This window comes from Tiliqua scincoides, chromosome 3 (assembly GCF_035046505.1).
Source record: "Tiliqua scincoides isolate rTilSci1 chromosome 3, rTilSci1.hap2, whole genome shotgun sequence".
Taxonomy (NCBI): Eukaryota; Metazoa; Chordata; class Lepidosauria; order Squamata; family Scincidae; genus Tiliqua; species Tiliqua scincoides.
In genome coordinates, this window is record NC_089823.1 from 168,806,714 (window position 1) to 168,829,041 (window position 22,328).

General features: G+C 41.1%; 1 protein-coding gene and 1 pseudogene across 1 annotated transcript in view; both read right to left on the minus strand.

Annotated features, from left to right (window-relative positions):
- MGMT (O-6-methylguanine-DNA methyltransferase) overlaps positions 1-22,328 on the minus strand; it is a 229,596-nt gene that overhangs the window by 185,250 nt on the left and 22,018 nt on the right. Inside the window, exon 2 of the mRNA XM_066620619.1 lies at positions 20,533-20,580. Within this exon, the coding sequence (XP_066476716.1) occupies positions 20,533-20,556 (24 nt within the window). The 5' untranslated portion in view covers positions 20,557-20,580. The remainder of the gene's footprint in view (positions 1-20,532; positions 20,581-22,328) is intronic.
- On the minus strand, positions 15,004-15,123 carry LOC136646663 (5S ribosomal RNA; annotated as a pseudogene).

Genomic DNA, 22,328 nt, shown 5'->3' on the forward strand with positions numbered 1-22,328 from the left:
AACCCAGGGGTTTTCAAAGTGTGGGTTGCAACTCCCCAGGGAGATCACAAATCTCTGAAGAGATCCCTGGAATCTCAAGGTAGGACTAAGGAAGACTCCTGTCTGAAACCCCACAAATCCACCGCCCATAAGTAAAACTAAATTGACTGATTGTCTCACTCCAGGTATTTTACTAGCTGTAAGATGAAGCGGGGGGGGGGGGCGTCATTTTTGACAGGTCACAGTAACAAAATTTAAGAACCACTGTTTTCACCCCTTCTTCCAACAACTTCCTCCTAAATTTGAATCCCAGGCACATATGAATAGGTAAGAAAAGATTGCTAAGCAGCTCTTGCTTCAAGACTTAAGATTGCAGTGTTTATATGGTTTTATTCTCTAAATCAGCAGATCCTAGACTGTGGGTCTGTGGTCCACTAGTGGGTTACAACCCAATTTTTGGTTGTTTGCAAAACTGACAGGGTAGATTAGGCTACATGCATCAAGGGTTAAACAGCCTACTACTTGGAGGGAGCACTGCTGCCCAAACACCACTGTAGCTATGAAGGCTTGATCGGCTGGTAGTGACACTTTTTATAAAGGTGGGTCTCAATGCTAAAACGTTTCGGAAACATTGCTCTAAGTAGAAGAAACAGCAGCTTCTGCTTGGAGAACTGCAAAGCATGAAACAATACATGAGTTTGCATAGGATTCTGAGGTAAGTATCTTGATGTTAAAGATTACCAATAAAAGCACTCTTTATGAGGTACAATTTTTTTCTTAAATAAAGGATAACACTAATAAAGGAAGACAGTCAAGCCATTGCGTATGCTTAAGACCTACTGAAATAAATGGAATTTCAGGAGCAAACTGAACTGTGATCAAAACCTTCAGAAGAAAGTTGGACAGACAATCCACGGAGTGACCGAACTGCTGACCTGCAAAGTCCACCCACATACAGAGTGCTTGCAGTTGGGTGTCAATCACGGAGGCCTCCTCAAAGTAAGGGAATGTTTGTTCCCTTACCTCAGAGCTGCATTGCCCTTATGTCAGTGCTGGAAAATACTGACATAAGGGGTTAGGATTGTACCCTTAGTCTTCAGTATGGGCTTACTTATGACTAACAAATAACATCATTTTCAAACATCTCTATCCATATATTGAGAGCCTGTAAGATCCATTTATGAACTTTCAGTACTTAGTCTAATTCAGTTCTAACCATGGATATGCAATCTATTTCCCAATTGCAGGGAGGGAGGAGAGAAAGAACACTTAAGCTTAGTTAGAATGCAGTGCCATTTTTCTAAGCTGTGGAATGCAGATGCATTCACTGTTTTTGTTCATTTGATCTTTATACATGGGTCATTTTTTTTCCTCCTCCCAAGAAACATTCAGGAAGAATTCACACTGCCACCTTATTAAAATGATACTATTTTATTCACATTCCTTTCTCTTTCTTGGAAGAAAAATAGTCTGCATACAGGTAAGGGTCATTAAAATTAAACATTGAGGTTCTATTTAGCATTTTATATGTATTTTCTATTTGACAGAAAGAAGAAAAGAATTTTAAGATGCGTTAAACACAGGGAGGATCTTCAGGTGAACTTTGACTATGCTAAAATTATCCTTTTTATAACATTAGTTTATGTTCACCTTCTCAAATTAGTTATTTTAAAAACAAACTACTGTATAATTGATTTTGAAATACATTCTTCTAAACTTCAGGGTTTCTTTAAAGGAATTTCTGGTACAAAACTAATTTTAAATTATCTTCATCCTGAGTTTCCATAAATGAACTGTTTGAGGATTCTTGATTTAGGCAGCATATGAAATGCACCTTCACTCTCATTTTTCACTTGGATACTAGCAAATCATTGTGGATTTTCTGGCCAAATTTTACTAGCTACAGAAGAACTGAGTGTAAAATGGGTTCTCCAGCAAAAAAAATAAAATTCTTTGTGACTGAAGTTCTGATACTCAAACAAATTTATCAGAACAGAGTACTGTGTTCATAGCTCATTATGGCTAAATACTATGTGTAAAACGGGCACACCATTGTTAGCCAACAGAATTTAGTCCTCTTTGTCTAATGAATGAGTATCAAAAAGGTTTTCATTTCAGAAGATTTATTGGTGAGATTAGGATGATTTACAACTTAATGTTCTGTACAGAAGAGCTTCGTTTTCCAAGCTTGTTCCTGTGACTTTGAAGAAGCATGTGCTTTGATGGCACCTTGCCCCTTCAAGGGCTAAAGTTCTCAAGTTTACACACCCAATAGAGAGAGATAATACAAAAATGCAGATGCTGCACTGAAATTAGTAAGCCAAGGTTCAGATGGTAGGTGCAGCTTCAGTACCGGCAGTGCATTTTACGTCCTAAATTAGGCATCTCAGACCCACTAGCCAGCACTGGGTCGGATAACGTACACATAAAATCTCCACCTTTTTATTCTTTCTACAGTAATTCAGTCTAAATGCAGCCAATATTTCCGGTACTAAAAAGTAAAAGTAAATATGATTAAATATGTAAATACATAAATATGTATATGTAAATATGTAAAAATTAAAAAGTAAATATGATTAAAAACTGTCAGTATTTAATTCTGCATTTATAAGCCTTTATGTTACAGTAAATACTGCAAAATTATATGTTGTTATCGTTGACTAGTCCTTAAAGGGGAGGAATTCAGTTTAATTCAGTTTAATAGTTTTGGGTCTAGATCTATGCAGTTAAAAAAGAAACCAAAATCACACAAGCAATTAGCATAGCTTGAAATATTTTGCATTATTTCTTGAGCCTTCAACCCTTTCCCTTCCCAAAGGCTCAAATATATTGCATTTACTTCACCTGACCCTTAAGGTTAATTTTGGTTGGGAGAGGATATTTAAATATTCAAGTTCCAAAGCAAATGGTCACCCAAAAACTAGTCTGGATCCACACTGGGTCACTAAAAGTGCAACTCTTTGCAGATTTACCCAAAAGTTACGTTCCACTGTGTTCAACGAAGCGTATTCCCAAGTAAATGGTATTAATGCCGGAACCCAAAGAAGGGAAATTAAAATTTTCCAAGCCCACAGCCCCTCCTCCTCACACACACACACAAAGCAATGTGTAGTTCAGCAGTGGCGTTTGAAACTTTGCCAAATATGGACATGGATGTGACAAGGGAAAGTAGCAAACCTGACTATCCTGTATCTGCATAGTAACAGGGAAAGTGGCAAACCTGTATCTGCATAGTAACAGGGGCGTAACCACGTTTATGTAACCCCGCCCAGAGTGTATATAAGCCCGCTAATGCCATTGTTCGGGGCCACACCCAGAGTTGCTTTGCAAGGTGTTGGTCCCCAGCGCTGCAGTAAATGGTTTTAACCTCCTCTGGTCATCCGTCTCATTCTTTAACTTACGCCGTCAGGTAACAGTATAAGCATTAAAACCTAAGTGTCGTAAGGTAAAAAAGAACTGAATGCTGTGAATATGCAGAATAATGACAAACAAAATTCTTTCAATCACAGAGAATAACGTTGATAGGCAGAAAATCATTTTCTCCAAGAAATCTGAAACTAAAGACTTTCATTCTTTGGAAAGCAGAAAATGGGCCAATGTCAAAAACAGCTGCAGCTGCTATGTTTGCACTGCACTAGGCCAGGGGTGTCCAAACCCCGGCCCTCGGACCACTTGCAGCCCTCAAGGACTCCCAATCCGGCCCTCAGGGAACCCCCAGTCTCCATTGAGCCTCTGGCCCTCCAGAGACTTGCTGGAGCCTGCACTGGCCTGATGCAACTGCTCTCAGCGTGACAGCCAACTGTTCGACCTCTCACGTGAGCTGTGGGACGAGGGCTTCCTCCACTGCTTGCTGATTCACATCTGTGATGCAGCAGCAAAGGAAAGGCTGGCCTTGCTTTGTGCAAGGTCTTTTATAGGCCTTGAGCTATTGCAAGACCTTCATTCATTCATATAAGTTCCATCTCTAATATATTCATTTATGTAAATTTATTCAAATTTGAAATGTAAATTAATTCTTTTTTTCCCAGCTCCTGACACAGTGTCAGAGAGATGATGTGGCCCTCCTGCCAAAACGTTTGGACACCCCTGCACCCCGTTTGTCAAAAGCAGTGGCAAACATTCAATTCCAAATTCTCAATGGGAAGAGTATTATAGTATAAAATCTGAAATGACAATATGGAAACATATAATGGACATACCAGTGCTACAGATTTGCAGTCTAATTATTGAAATTCCCTTTTGCCATCCCAGCCTTCTTGAGAATGCATTTAGAGTTTGCCAATTGTTCAGAACCTTACCACTCCTCTCTATCAGTTATGAACTACTATGGCTCAAACTCTTATTCAGGTTTTATATATTTATTTATCAACTACATTTTTATCCCACCTTTCTTCCCAAAGGGACCCAAGGCAGCTTATAGTAATGAATAAAAAATACAAAACATAAAATCACAATTAAAAACACAAATTAAAACATTAAAACCCCTCCCAATGAGCAGCATCTTAAAAATAGCAATCAGACATTACTAGAATAAAAAGAACAGCAGCAATTTTATAAAAGCCCCAAGCCTGCAAAACATCACATGTTAAAAGATGTTAAGAAGAACTCAGAAGGCTTGTCTAAAAAGAAATTTTTTTTTAAAGAAAGGTTCTAACATGAAATACTGCAAAATATTTTCTATTGCAGTAGTTCCCAAACTATGGGTCACAACCCACCAGTGGGTCCCAAGCGGATTTTTGATGGGTGATGAAAATGTTGTGGGCCAAGGCTGGCTGTGGTGCCAAAAAATGTTCTGTGGTGCTATCCAGCTGCAACAAAGCACTCTGGTGTGCTACTGGGCCAACCAAGTTGCAACTCTCCTCTTGGCTCCTTCCCTTGGCTTGCTCTAGCCCCAGGACAGCCCTCAGGTAGCCTTCCAGAGACCTCTCGTCATCAGCCTTTCATTTTTGCCAGGATTGTAACGGTTCAGCTGGAGTCCCCAAGATGGTTCGGCAAGTTTGGAAGCAGACACAAATGTGTCCAGCAATTCTCCAGAGGCCAGTACCCATTTGATGCTGCACTAGCACAGTACTGGAGAACAAGGAAACAGAGTTGCAGATAACAAGATGGAGGTGGCAATTCCCCCACCTTGCAGATAAGCAAAGTCACAGATAGCATATTTGCATATAAAGAGAATTGACTGTACCACCAGATTTACCAGAACAGCATCAAACTGACAGCAGCGATGCTGGAATACCTCCATCAGGTTCTGACAAAATAAGTTTCATACACACTCACCAATGTGCCTTAGTTTAAAAGATAAACAAAAGCTCATATACAACAAACTCCCTCAGCACATTTTCTTATTTGCAGCATAGAATAAAGATATGAATGATGATTCTTAGTAGTATCTACAGTTTGTGACTCCAAATATTAGCCGCTTGTTCAAAAAAAGGATGCAAATTTTTAAAGCAGCACAGGGCATAATCCTACCCCACTTTCCAGCACCAACATAAGGGCAATGCAGCTCCAAGGAAAGGGAATAAACATTTGCTAACTTTGATTGGGCCTCTGTAAGTGCCACCCAACTGCAGGATGCAGCACACGCCCCACTGGCACAGCTATGCCAGTGCTGGAAAGTTGGTTAAGATTTGGGCCACAGTGAATCAATATATGCACAGGGAGCTGCTACTTCATTGTAATTATGACAAAATATTGAACATGAAAGCTTTAAATAAGTGTTTCTCAAACAGTGGTACAGGTACCACTAGTGGTACTTGGGGTGGTGTCTGGTGGTATTCGCTGGACCCCTGGGCAGCTGCTGCCCAGGAACACGACATAGTAAACAGTGGTAGGAAGCTTGGCTCAGTGGGCAGAGTTCCAAAGCATGCTTTTCTGCACGCGAAAAAGCCTTCCCATTCCCCCTGAGCCTCTTACTGGTGTTTGCTGTATTGCATCTGGTCTCTCAACCCAGAAGTAACTGTTAATTATATGATCAACAGTTACTTCCGGTGGTACTTTGAATGGGCGAAGCATGTGAAGTGGTACAGCAGAGGACAAATGCTGAGAAACACTGCTTTAAATGGTCTTGACTTGCCTCTGTATTTCCACACTGTCTTCAACTATTATATTTCTGAATTCCACTTCACTATAATAGCTCATTCCAGTGAATGCTTGAGACTATTCCACGACAAGAGAATGCCTTTTCCTTCCAGATATGTGCAAAAACGCTGTACAACTGTATGACTGTGTTTACAGTAGTCGCTATAGTGAAAGTATTTTCCTCCCCCCTCCAAGCTCTACTGAGTTTGAAAGTCATAGGTTTCAATAAGCCTGGAAAAGCAAGGCAGAGTCCAGCAAAATAACATGCAAAAACCAAGATTTTACACACACACACGGCGCAATCCTAACTTGCACTGGAACAGGTAAGCCAGGAGGCTTGTGCTTTATCCAGCACAGAATAGGTGCCCAAAGTGGCTCAGCCAAAGGTAAGAGGAAACATTTCCCCTTTGCGCCGCCTCCTGAAGTGGTACAAGTCTGAGGAGAGCAGAGTAGCCTGAAGCTGCTCCAAGCTCTCCAGGAACAGGGGTTGGGATTTGGCATAACTGCTGGGTACCAGTCCTGACTTCCGCTCCCCACCAGCCCGCCCCGGGGCCACCCACCACCCGCCCTCCCCCCACCCCAGAACGCCTCCCGCCTACCCCAGAGCCTTGCTGGGCCAACGCAAGGCATGCCCTGCAAGCTGACACAGAGGCTGGATTCAGCCTCAGTGTTCCAGCACACCTCTGTGCGCTGGCGTGGCTTGCTCATGAGGAGGTGCAAATGTCCTTTACGGCACCCTCCTAGGGTTGCAAACAGTTAGTCCACATGCAGTTAGGATTGCACTGACAGTGTTCTAATCTAGCCCTTATGGCTGCAAAGATATGAATGTGGTGGGCAGTGTGTGCTGAATAGAGTTTACAGTGGCCAGAAATCTTATTCAGCACCTATACAGTTCAGACTTGAAATGAAATGCAAAATGGGGGGGGGGGGATTCTATTCTATTCAGCCAGGAAAATTCAGTTCTTCTTCAGTTTTTTGGTGCAGTATTTGTTGCAGAAATAGGAGACGTGAACGGCACTCAATGTCTTGGTCATCCTCCTCCAGTATTTAAAAAGAATAAATGTTATATTTTGAACTTTTAACCGAACGATGAAATAAAAGCTCAATATACTAATGATAACTTCAAGTGCTCCCATTTTCAATAAAGATTTGTACGTTAACTCAATATGGTCTTTCTCAAACATTTATGTTTGAAAAGAATTACAAAGGTGCTCCAATATCTAAATTCAAAAGATCATCTGAAAAAAGAAGAAAAATTATCAGCATGAAGAAGCTTTTGATAATTAGCAATTTTTAAAATGCAGACATCTAACCTGCTAATGAAAAAAAACTTTTTAAACATCTGATTAAAAACAGAAAAAACAGGTTATGCTAATGATCTTCTTCCAAGAGTTTACCTCTTCTATAGATCTTTGAGAATCAACTATTAATTATATCATAATGAAAGCACAAAGTCTAGACTAATTGAGATTGTTAGTCATCTACCTGGAAGGGAAACATTTTGTGAGGGCAAAGTAAAAGATCCCAAAGACAAACTAAATTAAGTATATTCTAATTTCACCTTCAACTCTTTGAAAAACTTTTAAAAGTCAAAACAAAAAGTTATACTTTTTTTTCTTCACTGACTATACCAGTAAAGATGTTTTCCATCCAGCTGCCTGCCAATGCATATACGGAACTCAAATTTGAATCATTATCCCTGAAGTACTTTTCATTTATGGGTGTGTGTTTGGGGGGAGGGGGATCTGGCAATTCTGGATGGTTCTCAATTTAGTGCAGTTGAAAAGTGTAGACATGTTTAGTACAGGCATGTTTGTATCTTGAAAATTCTCATGTTGAATGTTCTCAAGTAGGGGAACTTGTGTACCTTCACACACCTCCCACTTCTGTTAATCCAAAGTCTTTTCCATTTTTAATACCTCATAAAACCCCATATCCATAAGTCTTTTCTTGGGCTATCAAGTACCTCTGTTTCTCTGTTGTTTCCACTCCCCAATTTCTTTAGCTAATTCCATCCTATACTCTCACCTCGGCTAACAATGATCTCTTTTTCCAAACATGTGTACAATCTAACCTAACTCCGTTTTGGTTTCTAGCTGGTAATTTTAGAGGCCAGACAGGGCTTTACTCTGGAAGGGGTGATGTCATGCTAAATGTTCAAGAGAGGTCATGCTAATTAAGGGCCGTTAAGGGGAAGGAAGGTTTAGCACTGAGGGGCATCTTTGTGTTTCCTGTACAGCAGTAATTCTCAAACATTTTAGCACCGCGATCCACTTTTTAAAATGACAATCTGTTGGAACCTACCAGAAGTGATATCCTTAACCTGCAAGAGATGTCATGGCCAGAAGTGACATCAACAATTTAAGCTTCGACCCTAAACCACAATCAGCCAAAGGTCCCATTACAGTGTACTCATGCTGTTATTTTGTAAAACTCTGAATTCAAATGTTTCAGCTCAGAAGTCAAAGCTGAAAGCACTCTTGGATCCTTCTCCAATCACACAGTCTTTCTCCCCTTTCCAGCATCCCATCTTCTCACCTATTCAGGGCAAAGCACCATGCCTCTCACCCACCAGGAGCTCGCCCTGCCTAGCAGCTCTACACCCTGTATTTTGAGCTCTGTATTTTCAATGATGGCTAAGCTAGGTGCTACGCAACCTACCTGAAATTGGCTTGTGACCCACCAAGTTGGTCCCAACCCACAGTTTGAGAAACACTGCTAAGGTCTCTCAAATTTGGGTACCCTATCTTGATAGAATTTCACTGCAAGCACAATTCCTGCTGCATAATAAATGAAGTTCAGGTTGCCTAGTGGCCAGGCCACCTGTACACCCTTTTTCAAATTCCTACGTGAAGAAGCCTCTCCCATTAACCACATCAGCCTCAGTGCAGCACATACCCTACCATGTCTTCATCCCTCAGGAACTTATCTGATTTGTATTGTTTCTGTGCTCCTGGAAGGATACACTCAAACCCAATCAATCCAAGAAACCTATGCTGCCTATACAAAAAGAAGCTCCAAGCGCCTTTGCATGCAGGTGTAACCTTGGTATCCACTGATTTGTATCACTGATTTGACTCACCACTGATACCACTGATACCAAGGTTCACCTTTAAATGCTTTGTAACAAGGGAAAAAAGCACCAAAATACATATTGCTACCTTCACACTGTTAAATAATAATAATTTCATTCCTTAGAGTACATTATTCACCCCGTCTAGAGACTGAATGCAGTTTAGTATCTATACCAATGCATTTGGGGCAACAAAAGAGGAGCAAGAAACCTGGAAATGGGTCTTTAAAGCTATTTTTCCACTGATTTTTTTTAAATCCACTGGAGGGTTCCTCGTTAGGCACGATCTGTATCCAAAAATGCTTTTGTGCAAAATCCTATAACTGACCCTGCCCTAGAAGCAGAAACTTGTCACTTCTAAACCCTATGGAGAAGCCTATGCTTCTCGGTCCGCTTCTCCAGCGGCTGCACTGGCTGCCCATTCGTTTCCGGGCCCAATTCAAGGTGCTGGTATTGACCTTTAAAGCCCTATACTGCTCTGTACCAGGGTATCTTAGAGATCGCCTGCTCCCATACAATCCGGCTCGCCCTCTCAGGTCATCAGAGAAGGCCTTTTTAAAAGTGCCGCTGCCTAGGGAGGTGGGGCGGCTGCAAGAAATAGGGCCTTCTCAGTAGTGGCACCAACGCTATGGAACTCCCTTCCCCTTGACTTAAGAATGGCTCCCTCGCTTGAGACCTTTCGGCAAGGCCTGAAGACCCTTCTGTTTAAACAGGCCTTCTGAGTTCTCGGCCTTTTAACATCTTTTTAACATCTTTTAATACTTTTTACAGGCCTGATTCTTTTATGACTTGCTGCTGCTCTATGCTCTTTTTATCTATTTTTTTTTACTCTGACTGCTGTTTTTTATGATGTGTTAATATGTTTTTATTTGTTTTTAAATTGTTTTTAATATGTTGTAAGCCGCCTTGAGTCCCTTCGGGGAGAAAGGCGGGGTAAAAATAAAGTTATTATTATTATTTATTATTATGCTGCCTGTTCGGAGGCTTCTTTCCCTACACAGGTGCAGCCTATTTATACGCATGAGTTCTGCGTTGTACTAAATTCCATAGAGTTACACAAATACACTGCAGCCTGACACTTGGGGCTGGAAGGAAACTAAGGCAGCTGTTATCAATCCCCTCCTTCGCTTTTCCCTCCTCCGCTCTGTAATCAGCCCTCCGCTGCCAGCTGGCCTGCTTCTTTCACAGGTGGGATGCTGAGCTTTTAAGAATCCAGTCCTATGCATTTCTACTCAGAAGTAAGCCCCCTTGTAGTCAATGGAGCTTACTCTCAGGAATGTGTGGATAGGATTGTAGCCTGAGAGCCCAGTCCTATGCTTGCATACCCCATTCTAGTCAACGGGGCTTACTCCCAGGAAAGTGTGGATCGGATTGTAGCCTAAATCTCATGCTTTGGCTTGCTGGGAAGACTTGCTTGCTGGGCTGTTTTGTTTAGGCTGGAGCATGGAGAGCCTGCACCATCTCATTTTAAGGGGAGGGGGGAAATTGGGAAACAGTCCCTGGGTTTTTCAAAGCAATCCCCTCTGTAGCTACCATACCTGCCCCTGTGTGTGTGTGTGTGTGTGTGTGTGTGTGTGTGTGAGAGAGAGAGAGAGAGAGAGAGAGAGAGCACTCCACGAGAGAGTGCTCTGGCTACAGGTTTTCCTCCCCCCCTTTCCCTCTTCAGCCTCGGCTGGCTCAAGGGCTTCAGGAGTCTTACTGTTTCTTTGCAAGGGGAACCTCTTCCATGGCTCCAGGGTTATTTCCCTGCCTGTGCAAGGCGGAGCCTTTTTGCAGTGTTTTGGGCTGCCTTGAAACAGAGGGAGACACCAGCGCAGGCAAAGGTTTGTGCAACTTTCAGTTCCCCCCACTCCATTCGAGATGAGACAAATCAGAAGATAAAAAATCCGTGGATAAATAGGTTGCACCTGTATAAGCCTCATCCATTTTAGGTCACTATTCCCTCCAAGAAGGTTTCCATGCTGCTGTGTGTTTCGATCATCTCTTCCCATAGATACTCCCTCATTTTGGTGGCACTTTCTTCCCTGCTGAAAGCTTCCACATTTTCCTTTTGGCATCACTCTCCCACAGTCAGAAACCTCTCACTGAGTCCCCTTGCTATGGTAACAGCCCTTGCTCCTGAAGGAGCTACTTTCCCTGGATCAAGGAACACCTTTTTGCTGCATTTTCCTCCCCTAGAATTGCACAGCCCAGCTCCTACTGTTTAGACCAGGGGTGTCAAACATAAGGCTCAGGACCCGGATGCAGCCTGCAGAAGCTTTTTATCTGGGTCTCAGCTGCTGGGCAGTGCTGAGGTGTTACTGCTAGAAGGGCAGCCCACACGAAAATAGGGCTTTCCCATATCTTGAAATATGATCAAGATTTGTATTTGTATTTTCTCTTCTGTCATTTGCAGCTAATGAGTTCCTAAGTGAGAAAAAGTGCTTATTTTTTGTTATGACCTGCTTAATGACATCATTTCCTGCCTAATGACATCACTTCCAGACCTCAGCAGGCACCATGAAAGCTGTTCGGCCCTTGGTATGAAACGAGTTTGACACCCCCGGTTTAGACAGACTTCGTACACAAAATCTGCCCAGCAGAATATGATTAGTAATCTCTCCTTCCCAACCACCCCTAATCTTCATGACTTCCTCTCCTCCCTTCTAACACCTCCATTTTCATGTGTGCATTTTTTAAAGCTGCCTGTTAAATTGTATTAATAATCTCTATTTTCTTTGAAAATCTCAGTCTTGTGGTTGCTAACAGTATAATCAGAGGCGCTTTGATGTTGCTCACACCGCCCACCCATATCAACAATCCCAAAAATGTCAGATATTGCTAAATTTGACCACTCACTCTAGAAGTATTGCTAAATCCCACAATTTGAGCTCATGAGCACATATGTGTGAGTTTGTGTGTGCATATGCATGACACACGTGAAAGACATGCGTGTTTATGGATGAGCAGTGTTGGAAACCCTTCCTTCCTGCTAAACTTGGATTTTAATGACCTTGAGGTCACTTCTGCATTCTGTACGATGCCAAGCATACTGACAGCACTAAGTGCTTAAACAGCAGTGTTTCAACCTACTCATATACAAATAATAGATTGGAAAACATCTATGACAAACTTTTAATTTGACATTCACTTGAGAGTTTGTGGCTCACAAAGACACAGACCTGGGACTTGGTTCTTCTGTTCCCACAAAAAGAATCAAGATAGTTTTTCAGTATCACAGTGTACCAAGAGAACCAATGCAGCAGACAATGTCCAACACATTGAAATCCCATCATGGATTTTAAGGGATATCAAGAAGAGAAGAAACTAATTAAAGTTGAAATATCCTGAATATAATCTTTATCTGTTGACTCAGCTCAAGAGATTAAATCCCTATATACTTGGTTATATGAGAGAAAGAGAGTGAGAGATTAGTGATCCCTTCCCAGCTGTTAAGGAGCAATACCTGAATATAGATTTCTTGTGGGAGTCCATAAGAGAAGACAAAACATGTGATTGGAATGATGTCAGTTCCCAGAAGGCATCAACTCATACTTATACAGAAAGAAAGACATCTCCATACCTTTATATATACACAAGAGGAAATATAACAGAGTGATGATGCCTTTATTAGTGCCCAAAGCAGAAGAATAATGGGCTACAATAGTTCATTCTGGAAACTATTCTAACAGAGTTAGAAAGCAATGTAGACAACTGATGTACAGCGTTTCCAGTGATGCTGTATAAATATCCTTCTTACATCATTGCAGCACTTCCACAAAATATTTGTACACCCCTGCAAAATCTTGAGAGGCAAGTCATGAAACATCCAATATGGCTAACATGCTACTGTATCATCATCAATCATAATATCTGAATATAAATGATAGATAAAACTTAGATCCAGAAACTAAAAGCAAAAGAAACACATCTGTTTTGCCTTTATTAAAACTATACATTGAATGCAAATATTATTTATTTTGTTCCACTCAGTAATTGGGTGTTGAAACTTTAAGTCTATACTTCCAATTACATAGCTAGTAGAAACCTACCAACATTTTTCTTCTTTCTCCTTTTGGAGTGATCACAAGTCCACACCCACTGTTATTAAGGTATGGGGGAAGCCATCTTTGCCAAACTATATGACTTGGCAGGACACAGCCTCTTCCAGATTTTGTAAATGACCATACTTAGGATTGCAAAGTTTCACCAAAATCAACTAAACCTAAGTAAACAGATGTGGATAATAGTATAATTCCTATACAGATGTACAGTGGGCCCTCTTTATCCATAACGCTTTAGTTTCAGAGCAACCCCCGGTGGATAAGAAATTCCATGAATGCTTTGGTCCACTCCCAGAGCTCACACAATTCTGTACCTGGAGTCTCTGAAGGTCACTCTTGGGTTATGTCAGGTCAGCAACCCACTCTATTAGTCTCTGAGGGCCTCAGTATGGCACCCAGAAGCTACTTTCGGTTTTCAGAAGCAAAAGCAACTTTCTGGGATGCTGGGCAGATGATGCAACTGCCCAGAGCATCCCTGCCCCCCAAACGAGGGGAACTTTGTGCAGTGCCGAGGCAGAATGGAAAGAAGCGGAATGAATTGGGACCGCTTTTCTGTTGCACAGCAGTGGCGAGTTTGGCTGGCACTATTCTAAACAAATCAAAATGTCAGCTATAGTACCAGAGAAAATCTATTTCTGGTTCTTTGGCAAGCTCTTCAGTCAACTGTTTTAACAAACAAGCCATTTTCCTGGCCTGGAACATTCAAATGATTCCTATAAAACAGGGATCTCCAAACTCTGGCCCGGGGGCCAGATGTGGCCCGCGCTGAGCCTCTATCAGTCTATCAACTCTATCAACTCTATCAGTTGAGCCCGTGGTCAGTCTCTTGTCCCCTGAAAGCCTCTGGCCCACTCAACTGAACATGGCCTAAACTGTGCTCTGGTTGCATCTAGAGGGTGTTCTGAGGGCCAGAGAGGTTGAATGAATGAGCCCATTCATTCATTTATTCACTCTTCTAAGTTTCATCTTTAATTTATTTATTAAAACTTAATATTTAAATTCTTTTTCCGGCCCTCAACACCACCCCAGATATTTGGTGTGGCCCTCTAGCCAGAATGTTTGGAGACCCCTGCTACAAAACAATCAGGTCTGTCATCTCTTCACATCTTTTTTACCAAGATGAAAAAAATATTCTTTATTCGACTGTATCTAGAGCCTTTCACAGGCTTCAACATTTCACAGATGAAAATAGGGCATACTTGAAACATTCCTGTTCTCCTTACAAGGACTGTTCGTGAGCTCCACCTCCTCCACTCTTAGACATCACAAAAAGGAGATACTCCACCTCCTACATCAGCTTTCTCTTCTTTATCACTCTGATAAATATAGAAATGTAAGTACTGTACAATCTATTGTCAGTATTTCAAAAAATATACCTTAACAGTTGCAGCTTATTTAGTGGGAGGCTACATACTGCATAGTATTCTACAGTTGCCACCATAATCATTTGCAAAACAAACATGAATGCAAGGATCCTCTATGCCCCCCCCCCTCCACTGCAGGCCCCAATGCCCTCTGAAAAAATCAGTTCCTGGAGATTGGGGATCCTCACAGGCAGTAGGAGAAACTAACAAAGTACGGAATTCCCAGAAAGAAAATGTTCCTATGCCCAATTTCAGGAGTCCCCCCTTTCCTAGAGATCCTTCCCAATGGCCCCAAGCTTCCCTGGTCATCAGGAATTTCTTCTGGGAGAGCTCAAAGGGATAGAAAGGGGGCAAAGAGAAACCCGTTGCATTTGCATATGCATAATTTTGGATGCAGACCTTGTTAATCATCTGCATGTATTCAGATGGTTGGCACCCTTCAGTCTCGAAAGACTATGGTAGAAGCCTACAGCACCCGGTATTCCTAGGCGGTCTCCCATCCAAGTACTAACCAGGCCTGACCCTGCTTAGCTTCTGAGATCAGATGAGATCAGGCATGTGCAGGGTAACAGTTGCTGCATTCAGATGAATACACTGCCAAGGCAAAATGGAGCCATTCCTCACTCAGGGATGTAATTTCTCAAGATTCGGGGAAGGTAGTTGAAACCCCTGAAGAATGACATTCCTAGTGACTGACACAGAATTTTAACAAAGCGTCCTTCAAAGGCAAAAACTTTCCAGAGGCAGGTTACAGAAAATAGAGACTGTCCTTATTTTAAATTGGAGTGTATGCTAGAGACTAGAGGGGTCTGCTTTATCCTAGGGAAACAATAGTTGGGAGAAACAATTTATTTGAACCAGGACATTTTATCCTTACAGCATGAAACAAGAGCCTACTATTGACTTAGAATGCAGATTTGACTCAAAGCATATCCAGACCAAGACTTTTGCCATCTTTTATTTCATTTTGTTTTACTGTCCGATTTATGCCCAAACTGATGAGCTCATGAAGCTTCCTCTACTTGCCATCAAAGAAGGGGAAGCAAGTGTACGTGGCCCCTTTCATCTTCCTAATATCGCCTCGTCGAAAGGGTGGACAAAAAGCTAACAAACTTCAGGGGACAGGGAACACTTCACATAATCCTTCCTACCCTTAAAATGTTGCTCCAAGGTTGAGGATGTCAAGGACAGGTGCATACAATGCATTACAGAACCCTACAGCTGGAGGGGGTATCAGATCAATAGACATTGGCAAGAAATAACTCTTGGGCAAAAGTACGTTATTTCTATTCATGCAAGGGAAGTGGTCATAGCTTAGAAGAAGGACACATGTTTTGCATGCAAAGTCCCCAAGTTCATTCTTTTCACATCTCCAGGCAGGGCAGGGAAGGACTCCTATATGGAACACTGGAGACCTGCTGTCAAGTCAGTGTAAGCGATACCGAGCTAGATGGACCAGTCAGACCAGTGGTCTATCTAGCTCCTGTTGAGATGATAGCAAAGATGTCTGTTTCCCACCTTTAAAAAAGTATATGGCAATGAAATGGACAGTGGTAAGCCTACTCAGGAGTACATCTGTTTGGCAAAGACAGCAAAGTTACTTTCTCTCTAGTGCTGTTTCTCCTTCTAGCATCAACAGCTTCTGACTTAAGAAACACTACCTTTTTTTATCCCATGCAGAGCCACTACAGCTGCAAAATTAGCAACTTTAGAATGCGCCTCAACTGTCAAATTTGTCATTTGAACATCAGAGACAGGCACATGCTCCAAGTCAAAATAAAATGGAGCCCGTAATGATTCCCGCTCTTAAAGAAAAATACTTGTTGGTAGAATCCAACGTGACAGTTGTATTCCATGGTTCAGCGCTCACTACAGACTATCCACTTGAGGGCAGAACACATGATTAATTGAAATAAAACATGACCAAGTTAAACAAAATATATTGCCAAGGTAAAAAAAGACACCGTAACTCACAAACAGTGACTTAATGGCATCGTTTCATTTTTGCACCATCAACCTCTAAAAATACTGGTAAGCTGAAAAACATGCACACTAGTACTAAAATGTCACCAAGTTTCTCTAGCATTTTCTCCTAATAAAAATAAAAACTTCTCATAATAGAAATAAAAACTCAGGAAGAGCATCTGAATACCTTTGAACAAACAAATGTTGCATATATTCAAGATTATTATGACCACAGATATCAGAAATAAAGCAACGATTTAGAACTTGAACACCTTACATTTAAGTGAGGTAATGCATATAACAACATATGCTATACCATGGAGATACAAAAAGGCATAGAATTGTACGCAGAATAAATAAAGCTAAACTTGTAAGTGTACATGGGCACCAAAATACAAATTCTGAAGCCACATGCAATTTCTGGATCAATGCCTAAGAGTATAATCCCTTAAATGAATTAGGCACACTTTTATATACAAATATCCAAAAGCTAACAAGAAAGACTAATAAAGATTGAACTTGTGTTTTATTTTTCAGATTTAAATGAAGCCGATAAACTGCTTTACGGATCTACAAAACAGAGTAGGAAGATTTACAATCCAAATGGCGTAATATTGCACAGGATGTTCTGTTATCAAAATTTCAAAGAACTGTTTCTTATGTTTTCTGAGAAGCTCAAGTCAGAACAAACAAGGAGATAATGCAACTAGGCATAACACAATAAAAGATATTACCTTCCCAATGCATTATTGCTGCCAATTATAAGAATCACTTCAACTTAATTTCAAAAGCACAATCACCCTCAACTGTAACAGTCTCTTTTTTTAAATTTCAAACTGTATTACATTAAGGCAATAACTCACCTTCCAGCTATAATATTGGTCTCCTTTATTGCAAAAATACATTTCATAAATACTTCATTGACAAGTCAAGCTAATTCAGGTTAATTTTATTGTATTTTGGTGCTATCTCACATTTGTGTGCAATTACCTCTATCATTTTATTGCCATACCGGAAAGTAATCAGAGCAATTATTTGAAAAAGAAGGCATATAAATTCTAAGTCACAGTTGCTGGCATTTTTGATAAAATAGCAGCTTTATCTCAGAAAGTGGCAGGGACATCAGATAAATCATGCATCAGTCAAGTGTAGCTGACCCCCAAGTGCATTGCACAATATCAGAAGTGCTTCAAAAGAAACTTTCCTGCATCATCCATCATCCTCCATAATACTAAAATAGCTACACCTGACGAGTCAGAGTTAGAGAATAATAAATAAAAAAAAATCATCCAAGCAATATGGGTAACATTATTAACAATACTCCCTTTTAAACTAAAAAATAGGAAGCACTAGAATCTTCCTGTAGACAAATAGGATTGGATTTCAATATCCATCTTTTTTTTTTTTATTAAAAAAAACCAAATGAACTGCTGCAAAATGAATTTTGTCCAAAACACCTGTAAACTCTGAAATAATATTTTGGGTGTACATCACACACAGTGGTTGGTTGCAATGAAAAGTTTATTCATATAGCATTAAAAAGACAGGAATAAGTTATCAGTGTTTACATGGTGCTGATTCAGAGATTCCCTACTTCAAGGAGCATATTCCAAGGAGACACAAAAGTTTCCTCCATCACCAAAACGGGAAGCAGAGCGCGATCGCACCGCTCTTACTTTCCCCGACCCGAGGAGCCCTGCAGGCGCTCGCTCCCGGCTCCCCGCAGCCAGGGACGGCTGCTTCAGGGACTGGAGGGTGCACCCCAGTCACTGCAGCCCAGTCAAAAGGGGAAGAGGAGCAATCGCGCATCACTTCCGATTTAGCAGAGTGGGGCGTGACTGCTCCGCTGTCACCTTCCCTGAACCGGGGAGCCCTGCCAAAGGTCGTGCAGGGTTCCCCACACCCCCGGGGGGCTGCAAGTGCACCAAGCCCCTGCAGCCCCCCGAGCGGCACGATCCTGGGAATCGTGCCGCTGCCTCCTCGCTGCCTCCTGGCTGCCCTGCCCCTTAAGGGGAAAGGGACCAGGACCCTCAGGCTGCGGCATCGCAACACCCCAGTTTGAATACCACTGTCTTATAGTATAAAAACTTCTACTTAATGCTACTTCTTATCAAAGCTTTAACTTCACATCAAGACTCAAGCCTCAAGGCTAATTGGGAAAACCCACCCCATTAAGCTTTTTAAAGCTATAGACACAGAGTAGGGGTAGGGTAGAGAGAAAAAGAAGGAAGGAAAGAAAATGAATTACAGGAATCCTAGATGCCTTTGCCCAGTTGCATTCTCTACTGTTTTGATGGGGAAAAATGAAAAGGATAAAAACAAATTACATTGATAATCATACCATTAGCCAGCCATGTTCAGCTAATCCAAAACAGCAAGTATAAAAACAAAGATTTTGATATATCTGTATCAAATACCAGTCATTTATTTCACATAAATATTCACATACAATATGGTTGTGGCATTCACAAGTGCACACATCTCCCTGCCACATACCAGGTGTCAAAGGAAACCGCTAGGTATCTCCCTTCTATAATGGGTCGCACACTCTTTGCAGCTTGTTTACTTTGCAACGAATTGTTTTAACTTGCATATCTTTCCCGGTACTCTGATTCTTTATGTGATGCCAACATGTCATGAAGGGTCCAATTCTTTACAACTTTCCAGTACCAATGCTGCCTCAATGCAATGTAGCCTCAAAGTAAGGGAACAAATGTTTCCTTGCCTTGAGGAGGTCTCCATGACTGCCTCCTCCCACCACAGGATGCAGCACACACCTCAATGGCACAGCTACAACAGTGCTGGAAAGCTGCATAGGATTAGGCGCCAAAACCTGGAAATTGAATTTTTAATACACAGAAATCAGTATCTCTTTTAAAACTTCCTTTGGGGAGGGGGGAAAGAGAAATCCATAATGTAGGTAGAAATTCAGAAGTATTAAGTTAAACACTTCAAATAATTAGAACAGTCAAGCTATTAACTTATGCAATAAACCAACTGTAACAGAAGGTGTGTGGGAGGAAATTCCATAACCCAGAACCTATTCAGTATTGCCTCCCCCCAACCCCTGAAAGCAGAGAGACATCTAGATCTTTCTCCATGGTGGTTAAACCCCAATAATTGCACAGGCCAACACACATTTTGCTTCCTTAAACATTACACCAATTCCTGGGTATATCTGGGGTGCTGATTCCAAAAACTGGTTCAAGCAGCCTACCTCATGGCTTCCTCATGAGGAAGCTGCTTGAACCGTTCACTAAAGAGGCTATACTATATCTCCAAAACTAGACATGATAGGGCAAAACGCATGCCATTTTTGGAATCAGCACCCCAAATTCATATCAAACCACCATAAAGTTTGGGAAAACTTTTCTGACCCTCAATTTTGTAGGCCTGTGCTATTGTGCCAACCCTTGCCCCATTTGCTGGGTGCAAGTGCCAAACAACAAAAGTGGATTTTGGATACCCAGAACAAAAAGGTAAAAAAAGAAGTTAGAACAAAAGCAACCCATACATATAAATTTAGGTATGACCTATATAAGTATGCTGCACCACAGATGAGGAATCAGCTCCTGTTGTTTAAGGAGACATTTTATATACTATAGATATCTACAGGGACTTGTCAAAGAAATAATTGATTTCAACATTAATCCCCTTGACTTATAATATTAATTCAGACAAAGAGTTGTGCGGGGGGAGGGCTTTTTGTTTTTTTGTAAGATTAATCAAGTCACAGAAGGACAGAAAACAGCCCAGTTAACCCTAAAAACACAGTAATGTTCAATTAGGTTATGCTCTGTGGAAGATAGATATGTGATGCGGAAAGGTCCACTGCTGCCTGTTACCAACCATGACAGAGCTACCGAGATTTACAATGCAGCATCAATCTTGTCAACCGGATTCTTAACACTGACTGCTGGACACTGGGGAAAGATGCCAACTACGTTATGCGAATTCTTCTTCAACATTATTACTTTTGTGTGTGGACTTAAAATGTGCTATACTTTTTTCCTCCACAGCAACTTACTTTTTGATCCCGTCTTGATGCCATCTTAAGTAGACGAAAGAGTTTATCCTATAAGGGAGAAAAAAAATGAACCTTGTTAGAAACTCACAAAAACACATGTATTCCGTAACAAAGTTTCTCAAACTGTGGGTCAGGATCCACTAAGTGGGTCGCAAGCCCATTCATTTCAATATTTTATTTTTATTAGACTTGATTCTACCATGGTACATGACTGCATTTGGGGAAATGTTACAGATCTGTCCTTTTAACAGGCTACTATGCATATGTTTATAACAATGATAGTAAATGGGACTTACTCCTGGGTAATTATGGGTAGGATTGCTAAAAATTTTCCTGCTTGATGAAGTCACTTTGGGTCATTACATCACTTCTGGTGGGTCCTGACAGACTGTCAATCTAAAAAGTTGGTCCCAGTGCTAAAAGTTTGATAACCACTGAGTTAAAAAAAGGTAGCATGATTGCTTTAATGCTTTTTTCTTAGGATGTGAAGTTGCTAAGGAAAAAAAGCGACTCTGAATTTTAGAGCATGCCGTATAAAAAAGGGGGAGAAGGGAATTCTCTTTTCTTGCAAGCAAACAGGAATTCTGAAGTTCAGCAGGTCATATATCATCTGTGATGAGTCATAATCAACAAATGACATGATGAGGGCTTCTCTCATCATATGCTCTGGGAAAAAGGAATCTGCAGGATAACAGTGTAGCTTAAGAAACATCCGAAAGCCTGGAAAAATGCTGCTGAAAATATATTACATGACTAAATGCCCTTATTTTTCCTGTATGCATATTTCTTTCCTTTCCTGGATCAAGCAAGATAGACATTAAACAAATTCTGGGGCATAAAAAGATAGCCAAAGATAAAAATAAACATGATGTTGAAATGTTATAAAAAAATTTCTATAAGCTACTGTAGTTACAAACCCTACTAAACTGAGACTGTAGGATCGCCCAACTTGTGACTCTTGAAACAGTCTCCTGGTACTAAACATATTAAAACAGAATCATTGAAACATATTTAACAGAAGCAAATCCCTTACTTAACCCATTTTTGCCCAGCCCACAAGTATATGCATTTGGTCCCTGTTGCGTATATGCAACATTGGGCACAAATGGCTTAAGGGAGGAGGGTTTAGTGATGAGGTATACTAATGGGGGGGGAGACACCACTAAATTGCTCTTCTGTCTTTGACAACAATATTGTTTTTCATAACTTCAAACATAACAATACAGGTAAAATCCACAGATTTTTTTACCTGTGGTTTTATCTCAACATGATGGGAAGGACCCTTTAAATTAAAGGGAAAAAAGTCATTTAACAATAGCCTCCTTAATGCAAGAGAGGGCAGCCAACTGACAATCCATCAATCATTTTCTCTCCAGGCACTTAGAACAGCTTCACTCCAAGATAAGCCACCCCACCGTTCCCCCTGAGCACATGAAAGAACGATAATCACTTTGCATTCTTTCCCAGCACTGTGCTCTGGGTGAAGGGAAGGGTTGCTGGCTCAGAGTGAAGCCTTTCTAATCCCCTGGAGGGAGACTGATGGATGGATTGTCTGCCAAATGACTCTGTCTTACATCACAAAGGCAAGCAAGACTGTTTTAAAATCGACTAGCAGAGGGTCATTGTTTTTTAAATGGATTTGCTTTAATGCGATTTTTGCTATCCATGTGAGTTCTGGGAACCCTCATGAATAACAAAACTCAACAAGTACTTATTTTCACCTAAAGATGAAACACATAACCATTTATGAAGATAACTCACTACAGCGCCCATGTCACCACTTCGTAAACTAATCA